Raw genomic sequence first — 13,719 nt, 5'->3', positions numbered from 1 at the left:
AAATAGTGGAGACAGCAAACTTTGTGATCTGCTGAAGCCTCCAAAAGGGAAGGATGAAACTGATAAGAAACAAAGAAGCTGAGTCCTAAAAAAGCTTGTTACATCAATATCCATTGCCAAGAAGGCAACCAAATTAATGTTACAAAAATCACTGTTTTATTTAATCAACAGCTAGAAAAATAGCACAGCCAGAAAAGCTGGGCCCTTTAAAGAATGACCTTTAAGTCATTCTCCTGTTCACCAAATCCTCTGCTGCCAAATCCAGCTCTTAGGGTTTCCACCAGTTACTTCTGGGAACAGTAAAAGACAAGCAGTAGGGTTTCAGCAAGTCTGAATTGTGAATAGCAGCATGAGTTGAAGAATCAAAACAGGATGTAACTGAAATTATTCCAATTCCAATAGCATAAATTTAAAGAATATATTCCAGTGCAGCTCTGGTGGGCGTTGCAGGAAGTAAAAGGAACACAGTCTATCCATTTTTTAAAATGTGGTATTTACCCAGCCATGATTCAACCTGTAAGTCTCAAACTTGTACAAATCCCAGATTAAAAAAACGTTACCAGGATCCATTACAAGAGAAGGTTTGGAGAGTCAAGTGAGCTTTAGAATTATATCTTTTTATGTCATTATAGACAATATCTTGGTCGTCAAAGCACCCAAAATGTTAGAAGCAATAAATACATTTCAGAATGATAAGAGAATCAGAAAAAAGCCGAAAATGAATGACAAGTGGCTAATGGTTTTTGTGAGGCATAGGTAATAAAGATAGGGAGGAAAAAGTTGGATGGAGCCAGAGAGGCACTAAGTGAGGCAAGGTATCTCGTACATACTACAACTTTATTAAATTCTTATCTCTTTTCCCTCCTCCTCCCCTTAATCAAATCTACCAAGTACTGCTAGCAGCTACCAATAGTTCTCAATCTTGGCTACACATAAGAAAAATCTGGGGAACTTTTAAAAATCCCCACACCCACGCCATATCCCAGACCAATGAAATCAGGATATCTCGGGGCCGGGGAGGAGATCTGGACATTAATATTGTGTTAAACTTCACTGGGCAATTCCAACGTGTAGGCAAGGTTGAATGCAGGGTCAGTCAGACCACTGACTACTAGCTGATATAATTAAGCAACTCACTGTAGAGTTTTCTGTATTATAACAGCGGAGCTTGTTTGCCCTTACATAATTCCAAATGACAGAACAGGACACATATGTTTGCACTTTCTAGTGCTCCTTGCTCACTCCAGGCCACGACAGTGTACTCTCCTATTTTTTAATTTTATTGTTGAAATCATTTTAATCTTAAAAGTTGCAAGACTCCCCGACTGTTAACATTATGCCATCTTTTCTTCTTTTTTTTTTTTTGGTGAGGAAGATCAGCCCTGAGCTAACATCCATGCCAATCCTCCTCTTTTTGCTGAGGAAGACTGGCCCTGGGCTAACATCTGTGCCCATCTTCCTCCACTTTATATGGGACACCGCCACAGCATGGCCTGACAAGCGGTGCATCGGTGCGCGCCCAGGATCTGAACCCGGGCTGCCAGCAGCGGAGTACGTGCACTTAACCGCTATGCCATGGGGCTGGCCCCATGCCACTTTTTTTTTTTAATCATACTTTCTACGTTTACACGTTTTTTTCCTGAATCATTTAACAGTAAGCTGCAGACAACATGTCTCTTTAGCTCTAAATATGTCAGTGTATAATACCTAAGAACAAGAAATTATCTTACATAACCATAATACAGTGATCAAAATCAGGAAATTTAACATTGATATACCATTATCATCTAAACTATAGATCTTACTCAAAGGTCTTGATAACGCCCTTTATAGCATTTTTACCCTCATCCCCTTGGGCCAGCATCCAATTCAGGATCATGCATTACATTTATTGTCACGCCTCTTTAACCTCCTTTAATCTGAAACAGTTTCTCAGCCTTTCTTTCACGATAATGACATTCTTAAAAGTATAGGCCAGTTATTTTAAAAAAGGCCCTCAGTTTGAGTTTGTCATGGTGTTCCCTCATGATTACAATGGGGTTATGCATTTTGGCAGGCATATTTCATAAGCAATGGTATGTTGTTCTTAAAGCATCACATCAAGAGGAAAATGATGTTAATTTGTCCCATTATTGGTGATGTTAACACGGAATATTTGGATAAGGTGCTAAATGCCAGGTTTTAACGCTGTAAAGTTACTATTTTTTCCTTTGTAATTAGTAAGTAATTTGTGAAAGGATACTTTGAGAATATTTAAATATCCTGTTCCTCATCAAACTTTCACCTGCTAGTTGTTTTAGCATTCATTGATGCCTCTTGCCTGAATCAATTATTACTATGATTTATGTGTATATATGTATTTATTAATCAGTGAGTTATAATCCACTATTGTGATCATTTTTTTAAATTCTCAAATTATCTCAAACTTGGCCAGCAGAAGCCCCTTCTACTTGCTTCTCCTTGACATCTCCCATCATTTTTTGAGCACTTCCTTGCTTTCTGGTACAAGTTCATGTTCATCTTGTACTTTCCCTTGATCCAGCCCTGGAATCAGTCATTTCTCCAAGGACTCCTGACTCCTTTTAGCAGGAAATGATATTTATAAACCAAGATGAAGTTTTTATGCATTGTTTTGCACGACCCCTTTTCCATTAAAGATAATTTTTTTTTTTTGCTGAGGAAGATTCCCCCTGAGCTAACATCCATTGCCAATCTTCCCCTTTTTTTGCTTAAGGAAGATCAGCCCTGAGCTAACATCTTTGCCAATCTTCCTCCACTTTATATGTGGGACACCGCCACAGCATGGCTGGTGAGTGGAGTAAGTCTGCGCCCAGGATCTGAACCCGCGAACCCAGGCCACCAAAGTGGAGTGTGCAGAACTTTAACCACTCAGCCGTGGGGCCAGGCCCTAGGGATAAAATTTTTTTAAATCATATGTATTAATATATGCATTTATACGCATAGAAAAAGACTGAGGATACACACTCCAGTTTCTCTCAAGAACAGGAACAGAGAGGGAGAGAACTTCCATTTTTACTTATTTACCTATCTATATTGCTTTAATAGTACTCCTTGTTACAAAATGTTTATTTCCAAGTGAAAAATTAAAAAAGAATAAATGCGCTTCTTCCTCTTTTGCCCTCCTCAGATATATCAATCTTCAATGATCAACGCTGGATCCCTTCGTTTCACTAAACCTTCAAGTCAAAATGATGGGCATCACAGCACTACCTTTAAAAACCTATACTTAGTAATTTACTCAACACACTTTCCTCTAGAAGTAGCAGATCCCCAAAGAGACTGTCCATGACATGAGTGTCTGAAGAGGTCAGGAACATTCTACTTGGGACAATCTTATACCACAACTTCTGAAGAATCTCAAAGCTTTGATCAGGTTTTCATACTTACCTTTTTTATTGGTTGTGAAGTACTTGGAGTCAGTCATGGTTTTGGATCTTTAATGTGTACCTAAAGCAAGAGAAAAGAAGTCCTTTATCCAAGTGATTTACATCCAGCAAGACAGTCAATTAATTTTAAGAACATTTATATACAAGAATTTCTATATTTAAAAATGAGTATCTAGAAGCCGGCCCAGTGGTGTAGGGGTTAAGTTCGCATGCTCTGCTTCGGCAGCCCAGTGTTCGCAGGTTCAGATCCCGGGCACGGACCTACACACCACTCATCAAGCCAAGGTGTGGCGGCATCCCACGTACAAAATAGAGGAAGACTGGCACAGATGCTAGCTCAGGGACAACCTTCCTCAAGAAAAAAGAGGAGGATTGGCAACAGATGTTTGCTCAGGGCCAACCTTCCTCACCAAAAAATAAAAAAAAGTAAAAATAAAAAAATGAGTATCTTCTTCCTTACCACCATCATTGGGGATTCAAGGGATGCAAAGATAATTAAGAATGTAACTCTTGCCTGAGGAGCTATTTAGGGCAAAATCCAAAGGCCAAATGGAATGGAGTGATTATGTGAACCTATCACAGCTTTGCGATTGTATCTACAATTATCTCCTCAAAGCCTCCAAGATCTAACGCTAGACTGTTTTGTAAATACATCTTCAGTTAGTCACTCAAATATTTAAGATAAGGAAAAGTTTGTTTTGAAAGATCTCCCCATTCCATTCAGAAAAATATGATTTACTTCCCTGCCTCAAGATGGAGTCACTCCAAAACACCTATTCTGAAGCTGCGTAAGGGTGAAAGAGAAAATGATTCTGCCAACCTATTCAACATACATACAACTTTCGATAAAAGGAATCTCTTTCACGAAAAAAACCCCTAAATTAGTAGGACAATATTCTTTCACAACAAACATCTAGAGAGGCAATCATGCCTTACACATGGATTTTTTTAATTATGCATATTTCCAATAATATACACTTAGCCCAACAGTATTCCCAAAGAATAAATAATATCAGTTTACAGTTAAAAACAAGGCAAAAAAACTGAGATAACTGTTCAGTCACAGTGAGTACAAAAGAGAATCAGAACTGGCGTTAAAACTTAAAAGAACTTAAAAGAACATGGATCACAGCCTCATCTTTAATTCTTCTGTTCCAATTTCCAGAATTAATCCAGCTGACACAAGGCTCCACAGGGCTCCACCAGTAAAATAAAAGCAACATGGACTGGTCATATTTCTCTCCAAATAATGATACAATGTTTCTGATTTGGGAAACTCTAAGACTTTGTCCAGTGTACTTGACTTCTTTAAATATATTAAAAATTTTTTTTAAATAATATTCCTTCTGTACTCAAAAATGAGTATCTTCTTCCTTACCTCCATCATTAACAATGCTTACTACCAAATTTAGGACAGATACCCTGGCACCTGCTCATTACCGTCACATCAGTGATAATTTGCCAAACTTGAGTGGTAACACATTTGGCAAACAACAGCAATTATGGATCTGAGAAAAAAGACCTAAGCACTCAACAAATCAATGCAATTAAGGAAAAGGAAAAACAGCCAGATAAACATGAAATAATGAAAAAAGCTTGGCTCAAATCCGATCTCTAAAATGTGCTACTTGGACAATCTAAGGGAAATTAGACCCATTTCCTATCTTTCCAAGCACCTACTTACTATTTCAGTCCTGATCCTTATACAATAGTGCTTTAGGTTGTACCAGAATTTCATTGAACTACCTTGTTAAAAGATGGGAGCTAGAACTCACAAATACCATTAGAGAATGCAGAAATTTCTGTTTTGATAATATTTGTTATAACTAAAAATTAACCTGCAACAGAGGCTTGCTTTATGCAAAATCCCTCGCTAGCAAAAATTCAAAGAATGTTATAATCATTTAATCCATTCACAATGTAAACTAAATGTGAAATGGGAAAACCGAAGAAAGGAGCCCTTCACATAAAAGACCTGGAATAGGGGCCAGCCCGGTGGCGCAAGCGGTTAAGTGCGCACGCTCCACTGCGGCAGCCCGGGGTTCGCCGGTTCGGATGCCAGGCGCGCACCGACGCACTGCTTGGCAAGCCATGCTGTGGCAGCATCCCATAATAAAGTGGAGGAAGATGAGCACGGATGTTAGCCCAGGGCCAGTGTTCCCCAGCAAAAAAAGAGGAGGATTGGCAGATGTTAGCATAGGGCTGATCTCACAAAAAAAGACCTGGAATAAACATGAAGTTATCATCTAAGAACCTAGATATACAAACAAAAAACCAGTCCTCAGAAACGGTTACTAGAGCCAGACAGTGGGGCCAGAGCTCAAGGCCATTATGGTCTGTCTAGAATGTTATTATGCCATTCTAAGTCCTACGGGATCATCAAAACTTACAACTTGCTTGAGATTAAAAAATAAAATCTGCATGGAATTTTTCACCCAGTTGCTTTGAAAAGGAGCATAAAAATTGTTCTTTTTTCCAAAGCTCTCATACACATACACACATATTAAATTCTTAACAGGAGTTTTCAAGACAATCTGTTAAACATTAAATTAACCTATCACTACCTTTAGTAGTGACCCACACATTTTATTACTTCCCCTAAAAAATTTCATTGTCAAGGAATATATTTGCATCCTATTCAGTGTGAGCATTAAGTGTTCTTAATTTAAAGAGAGTAACGTTCCCACCCACAAAATTTCAGGGAAGAGGAGAGAATCAAGTAATCTTAGATCCTAAATTAAAAATCCCTGCTCTTAAAGAGAAGGGAGAAACATTACACTCAACTCACACTGCTGTAAACAATACTAATGAAATATCCCTTACCCATATTGGCAGAGAAACATTGTATCAAGTCAGTTCCTGCCTTAAGCCAAAAGAAACTCCCAGAAAAATGAAAACAGTCTAAACAAAAAAAAATGAGAAGAGGTGGTGGAGGGGTGGTGGTTGCCCAACACTGTGAACATACTAAATGCCACTGAATTGTTCACTTTAAACTGGGTAATTTTGGGTGCCGGCCACGTGGCGTAGCGGTAAAGTGCGTGCGCTCCGCTGCAGGCGGCCAGGGTTCGGATCCCTGACGCGCATGGAGGCACCGCTTGTCAGGTCACGCTGTGGCGGAGTCCCATTTGTTTTGTTTATTTGTGAGGAAGATCAGCCCTGAGCTAACATCCATGCCAATCCTCCTCTTTTTCCTGAGGAAGACGGGCCCTGGGCTAACATCTATGCCCATCTTCCTCCACTGTAAATGGGGCTCCGCCACAGCATGGCCTGACAAGTGGTGCCTCTGTGCGCGCCCCGGATCCGAAGCGCGCCCGGGATCCGAACCCGGGCCGCCAGCAACGGAGAGCGTGCACTTAACTGCTAAGCCACTGGGCCGGGCCCCGCGGCGTCCCATTTAAAGTGGAGGAAGATAGGCACAGATGTTAGCCCAGTCTTCCTCAGCAAAAAGAGGATTGGCATGGATGTTAGCTCTGGGCTGATCTTCCTCACAAATAAAATAAAATAAAATGGTTAATTTTATGTTATATGAATTTCACCTCAAAAAATTACATATGTATAGATTTTTAAAATGTGATATACTTAATCACATGCCAGAGATAGACACAGCCAGAGTCTCCAAAATATAGGACAGTGAAAACTGTTGCCTGCATTAGAAGCCAAAGAAAAAGCCAAGATAGAGCTCAAGAAAAAAATCAAGTATTTGCTGAAGTGTCGCAAAAATCAAGCTCTTCTGGGGGGCGGAGGGATTGTGCCTCCAGGAGAACCCCAGGAAAAAGCAAAGCTATCATGGAGTTTGAACTCAAACTACCTTTCTACCAGATCAAACTAGACAAGTCACTGGCTGTTCTGAGGACTTGTGGTATGGCCTAGCGACACTGCTGAACAACAAAGCTGCCACAGTCAAAGCGAACAATCACTCTCACTTGTCCTAAACCATAGTGTGATGCCACTGCATTTCAGAGAAGGCCTCCTGCACAGGATTATATATCTAGATTTAACATAACCTACTTTCTACTAAATATAGGTTGTGCAAGTCCCTTCTCTCCTTCTATTCCTCCCTCCTTCCAGTCCCACTAAACAAAATAAAGCTGGAAAAAAATTAATAGGGTTTTAATTTCAAATGGTTCTCTGGGAAATGGCGGCTAAATTAGAGTTGGTGAGGCCACTAAATGCCTTCTTTTCACATAAAGTTGGGCTTTACAGAGTTTGGTGCTCGTAGTGAAAAACTAGCGAAAGAGTTAACCAAATTATAAAACAGAAAGGTCATTCCCCCAATCCTTTATTACAAGGGGGAGAGATGCTAATCCAATATTTTAATAATGCAAAGACAATAGCATCTTCAGGTATCATTTAGCTCATAAGAAAGTACAACGGACACCTGTGATTTCCATTTAACTAGGACAGACTACAAAGCAATTTGTTAATATTATACAGTAAGAAAGAAGCTCAAGTTTTAGATCCAATTCTTAACTAAAATACCAATCAACTCTGGAAAACTTAAGCCTGAAAGGAAGGAAAGAAGGAAGAAAGGAGAACATGTCCTATCTAACTCATTCCTTGTTCAGCTTGGTTCAAATCTATGCCTAAAATGGAGTATTTTGTTTAAGAAAAATGTAATATTCTGTTTAAGAAAAAAAGAAAAGATGGAAGTATGGACTTTCTTGAGTCTCTTAGTTCACAGAATGTTAGTCTTATATTAATTTTACCACTTAACTTTCAGTGAGGCCGTTTGCAGAACACATTATCCTTTCTGCTTTCTTGGGAGTTTAACTTAAGATACCTGCAAACAGTTCTCACCTTACCACCACGCTTAGTCATCATTGGAATGTGTTACACGTTTTCTTGTACAGCTGCATCTCCTTCATCTGCTGCTATTATTACTTTGTAAATGTACCCTGAGGCTAAGCAATAGAAGTATACTAGGGAGGTAATTAATAATTTAAATTTTCCTCACTGAGACCATCTTCTTTTGTCATTCTGCCTTTTCTAAACATATTGCGTTTTCTTTACTTTTTCTTTTAAACCACAATGATTACGATAGTGTTTGGCATTTTTTAAAAAACTTCTTTTTAGAAGTCTAAGTTTAATGAAGCATCCACACTTTATTCATATAGCTTCATAATGAAGCAGCCAAGTGAGTTCAGTAAAAGCTTGCCCCCCAAACAGAACACTGCTCTGAAAACCAACAGCATGAATAAATTCTTTGGATTCAAAGAACAGGGAAATAACAGGAAGTTCCAGTTTCTTTACCTCTGGCTTAATCTACAGCCTTTCTCAAACCAGATCATTCCTGCTAAGCCCAGAAAGAAAAAATTCCGGGCTAAGATTTACCCCCACTTGCTTCCCCATCTCTTACATCGGGTCAATTCTGGAGGTTTCTCTTCCCTTCCCCCAAGTGTCAGGAATGCCTCTTCTTTCCCCAGGTGGTCAAGATTCTGGGGATGTGGTCCTCCATTACGAGGTAGAGGAGAGGTGTCTCTTAACCTCAAATCACGGGAGACGGGCGAGGTTTGCTCATTAATGGGCAAACCTTTGGGGGAATCCCTGTTCCCTTTTATTAGCTGGACACGTCCCAGCCCCTCAGTGAACGACGCCAAGTGGGAAAGAAGGAAGGTTCTCCCATCGGCCTCCAGCTTCTACCGGCCACACCCGTGGCCTCTGGCCCGCCTACCCCGACTTGAAACACATTTTCCCCCCCCGGCGCCCTCCAATTTCCAGCTGCCACACCCGAGGATTCCCTCGCCCTGCCAGAGCAGTAGAGTCCCTTTCTCTAACCCTCTCCCTCCCAACGGTCACACCCGACGGCTCACTCCATCCTCAACGGTTATGCTCCGAGGACTTCCTTTCCTCCGCCCGTCTCCAACCCAAGCTGGGATTACCCCCATCTCCATCAATGCAGGACACACCCCAAAGTTAGCCGCCTTAAACTCACCGGAGGCAAGGACCGGGCGGTGGCGGCAGCAGCCAGGGAGCACGGCCCGAGTGGTGTTGTAATGGTTTCCTGCACGTCACGACTCCTCCAGGTCTAAGCCACTGCGCAAAAGCCACTTTGCCAGGGACAAAGATGGTGGACAGGAAACTCTGATGTCAGAGAACCTCGCCGCGTGACGTCATCCCGGCGCGCGGGAGAACACAACGGCGGTGGTCTCTGTCGCCTTGCAGGCGGAAAGATTTTTTTTGCTTGGTCGGAAAGAGACCTGCGACTCGGGTCTCAGAGAAAGTTCAGTGGCTATCCGAAGGGATATATTACACAAGCTGACGTTCCCTGGATTTTTTTTCCTCGCACAGTTCTCTAAAAAACTTACACTCAGAGAGGGTGAAATATCCTGTTCCTTTCTTTAAAAAAAACAGCTCATTTCCCTGGCCACTTAAGTAGTGTGGGCAATGCTGATCCAGCCCAGGACTACACACTGGCAGTGGGACTAGAGGAGAGTGGTGCAAGGAAAAGAGGTTAGGATGGCATTAGATCGAGTTCCAATCCCTGCCCTGAATGTGACTGGGAAAGTTACTTAATGTCCCTCCAACTTTAGTCTTCTTATCTGTGAAATTAAGCCAATGCTATATCTCTCTCCAGCTTGTGAAGCTTAAATGGGATAAAGTAGTAAAGTAGGTAAAGCGCCTAGCATGTAATCGGTGTGTTTACACAAACGTAGGTTCATTTCAGAAACCAAGACCTAGAAATCTGTTACCTTCCTCTCAATTTTGCTGTGAACCTAAAACTGCTCTGAAAAATACCAAGTATTTAATTAAGAAAAAAAAGAAAGTGGAGTGAGAGAGCCTGAGGCAGAAGCTGAGGAAACCAAAATGCCAAGGGGACTGAGAAGGAGCAGTCAGAGAGGTAGAAGGAAAAGCAGACGGTTATAATATTTTACGATGTTTTTAGAGTTCCATGAAAGTAGGAACTATACCAATCTGTTCCCTCTTCTATCTCTGAGGTCTAGCACCCCTCCCCACAATTTGTTGAATGAATAAACGTATGAATGAGTGGTCAACAGTATCAGTTGCTACAGAGAGAAGAAAGAAGGTCTGAAAAGTGTCCGAGGATTTAGCAACACAAAGGTCTTTGATGTCAATGCTGAGAACATCGGTAAAGATATGAAGGCAAAAGCCACGCTGAAATTTAAGGATGAATAGGAGGTGAGGAAATGAAAACAGGAGTTACAGATAACTCCGTAAAAAAGTATGGCTGAAAACAGAAGAGATATAGGATGGTATTTGAGGAAGACAGTAGCAAGGATTTTTTTTTTTAAGTTTGATACTCATACATTGTCTTTACATTATTCCTTTAGAAATACCATGGGTTCAATTATCTTATCTACCCATATGACTGAAATCTCTATTGCTAGCCTTAACCTATTCCCCAAACTTCACCACCAAATTGCTAACCACACTGATGGGTAATTCTATATTTATGTCCCACTCACATTAAGCATCTCATAAGGGGATGGGGGGGATGTTTGAAAGACTGGCTTTCAGGTACAACTCCCAGCAGATAGAGGTGGACTTCGTAAAGATGCCACCAGAAAAATCTTAAAGAACTTCGATTCATACTTCTCTCCTGTTCAAAAACTTTCAACTGCTCCTTGTTGCCTAATATATCCAAATCCTATTCTTCCCCCTGTTTTCCCCATCTCTGTACTCTTTTCTTTAGTTTTGTCATCTATAGAATGGGAAAAATAGTAATATTCAATCATAATATTATTACAAGGATGAAATTAATTAGTCTATGTAATGCACTTAGAACTATGCCTGCACATAGTATGGACTATGTAAATATTTTCTATGATTGTTTCAATAAATTATACTGAATTGCTCAAGCCAGAAACCTGATGGATATTCTTGATTTCCCTCTCTCCCTTAATGCCACATCCAATCCATCTCCAAGTTGTCAACCCAACCTTCAAAATATCTCAAATTCATCCAATCCCCTTTATTCCACCTCATTAGTCCAAGCCACCATCACCTCTTGCCTGAACTACTAGAAACCTCAACTCTCCTCCCAACCTTTATCCATAGTGAAGCTGGGTTTTTAACTTTTTTTGAAGTATAACATTCAAAAAAAAAAGGGCACACATCATAAATATAAAGCTTGATGAATTTTCACAAAATAAACATAACTATATATCCATTACAGGGTCATCTTCAGAGTACAAACCTAATCATGACTCTGGTGTATAAATCCTTTCATGGCTTCCCATCGCACTTGGACTAAAATAAAGTCTCCATCCCACAGCCTATGAGTCCCTATGAGTTTGGCCCCCGTCTTCCTCTCTAACATCATTTTATGCCTTTCAGTCACACCTCATTTCCTCCTCATTTCACCTTTTGCTAGCTATTGTAGCCCTCAAATAATGCCACGCTCTGTCCCATCTCAAGGCCTTCACAAATACTGCTCCTCCTGCCTAATATGCTTTTCCCCCAGCGCCTCACATGGCTAGCTCCCCATAATTTAGGTCTCAGTTTCAGTGTAATCTCTTCAGAAAGGCACTCCCTGATTACCTAAGGTTCTGTTCTTCCAGCTCCCTCTGCCACCCCCATCCCAGCCCTCTTATTCAATTTGTAAATTATGTATTTATTAGTTTACTTACTTGTTATTTCCCTCCCCAACTAGAACGTAAATTCCATGAGGGCAGATACCGCATCTCTTTTTATTACTATTTTATACCCAGCACGTAACATAATGCCTGGCACATAGGAGGTACTCCATATTTATTGAATAAATTAATGAATGTCCACAAAGTACTAAAATTAGCATTTAGGACCCTCTGTAATTCACCTAAATCTACTTTTCAACATGTTCTCTACTATTCCTTTCTGTGGCTCTATGGTTAAAGCAAACTAAACAATTTCCTCCTTATATATACTCCATCCTGCTCCCTTAGCTTGGAAAGCTCTATCACCATTACTGTGACTTGCCCCAAATGTACTCATCTTTTGAGGTCCACCTAATGCACAAAACTTTCTCAGTGGCCATCTGTTATATGAGGTACAGGAAGTACCAGGTTACATCACTGTATTAGAAAGCAACTGGCAGACAGAAGCTGAGATAAAATAAGAGGTTAGAAACATTATTTCTGGGGCCAGCCCTGTGGCTTAGCGGTTAAGTGCATGCGCTCCGCTACTGGCGGCCTAGGTTCGGATCCCGGGTGTGCACCGACGCACCGCTTGTCTGGCCATGCTGAGGCTGCATCCCACGTACGGCAACTAGGGGGATGTGCAACTGTGACATACAACTATCTACTGAGGCTTTGGGGAGAAAAGGGGGGGGAAAAAAAAGAGAGGAAGATTGGCAATAGATGTTAGCTCAGGGCCGGTCTTCCTCAGCAAAAAGAGGATTGGCATGGATGTCAGCTCAGGGCTGATCTTCCTCACAAAAAAAAAAAAAAAAGAAACGTTCTTCCTTTTGTTTGGTTACCTAAGCTAAAATGATTCTGTTTAAGCTAGTCTGAATGGCCTTATTTCTCCCAGCTGGTTGTTCTCTCTTCCTCTAAATTCATATCATATTAACCTATCTGATGGCTCTTAACCCTTTTAACATAAATAAGTGCTATCATTTTTTATGTGTCTTATTTCATCTATTACACTATAAGCCTGAAGGTGGGATTTGTAATGAGGTGTTTATTATTTGTTGGCTGTAATAATTGACATGTTATTTTTGACTGCCTTTCCTTTTTCTCATGTAATAACTTCAGTTTACTTTTGGAGCATTCTCAAAGGACTATTAATCAAGGTGTCTTGCCTTCTCTTCTGGCTAAGTGAAACAGTGGAGAGGAAATCTGAACCAAGGTAGGTCAATAGGAATTTGAATCATAAGTACAGTGACAGACAGAAATTTGTTGCAGCTCATTCATTGTATGTTGCCTGGATGAGAGTTTGCCAATGCTTGCTAGAGACGTTCCTGTTCTTTCAGAGCTGGCTTTCCTTTTGTTAGCTACTCCATATACTTCTAATAAATTTTTTACTTTAAATTAGCCTGTTTCTGTTGCTTGTAACCAAAGAACCCTAATTGATACAAATGTTTAATTCCCTACTTCTTTCATTTTATTTATTTATTTGTGTGAGAAAGATCAGCCCTGTGCTAACATCTGCCAACTCTCCTCCTTTTCTTGCTGAGGAAGACTGGCCCTGGGCTAACATGGGTGCACCTCTTCCTCCACTTTATATGGGATGCCCTCACAGCATGGCTTGCCAGGCCGTGTGTGGGTTTGCGATGGGATCCGAACTGGGGAACCCCAGGCCACCGCAGGAGAGCGCACGCACTTAACCACTTGCGCCACCCGGCTGGCCCTCCCCACTTGTTCTGATTGATGCT

The 13,719-nt window shown here is 40.8% G+C and overlaps 1 protein-coding gene across 3 annotated transcripts in view; it reads right to left on the bottom strand.

The window, feature by feature from the left end:
- The window catches only part of AP2B1 (adaptor related protein complex 2 subunit beta 1), a 122,258-nt gene extending 112,828 nt beyond the window's left edge, over positions 1 to 9,430 (bottom strand). For 2 of the 3 annotated variants that reach the window (XM_058560398.1, XM_058560400.1), the window contains exons 1-2: positions 9,340 to 9,430; positions 3,409 to 3,468 (exon numbers count right to left, since the gene is read on the bottom strand). In XM_058560398.1, coding sequence (XP_058416381.1) covers positions 3,409 to 3,445 — 37 coding nt within the window. In that variant the 5' untranslated portion in view covers positions 3,446 to 3,468; positions 9,340 to 9,430. Of the gene's footprint in view, positions 1 to 3,408; positions 3,469 to 8,763; positions 8,926 to 9,339 lie in introns of those variants that run through there. The other variant, XM_058560399.1, reaches the window with a different exon arrangement.
- Between the last annotated feature and the right edge of the window lie 4,289 nt (positions 9,431 to 13,719).

Source organism: Diceros bicornis, chromosome 18 (assembly GCF_020826845.1).
Source record: "Diceros bicornis minor isolate mBicDic1 chromosome 18, mDicBic1.mat.cur, whole genome shotgun sequence".
Taxonomy (NCBI): domain Eukaryota; kingdom Metazoa; phylum Chordata; class Mammalia; order Perissodactyla; family Rhinocerotidae; genus Diceros; species Diceros bicornis.
Note: the sequence above shows the minus strand (reverse complement) of the source record. Positions and strands in the feature narration are given on the sequence as shown.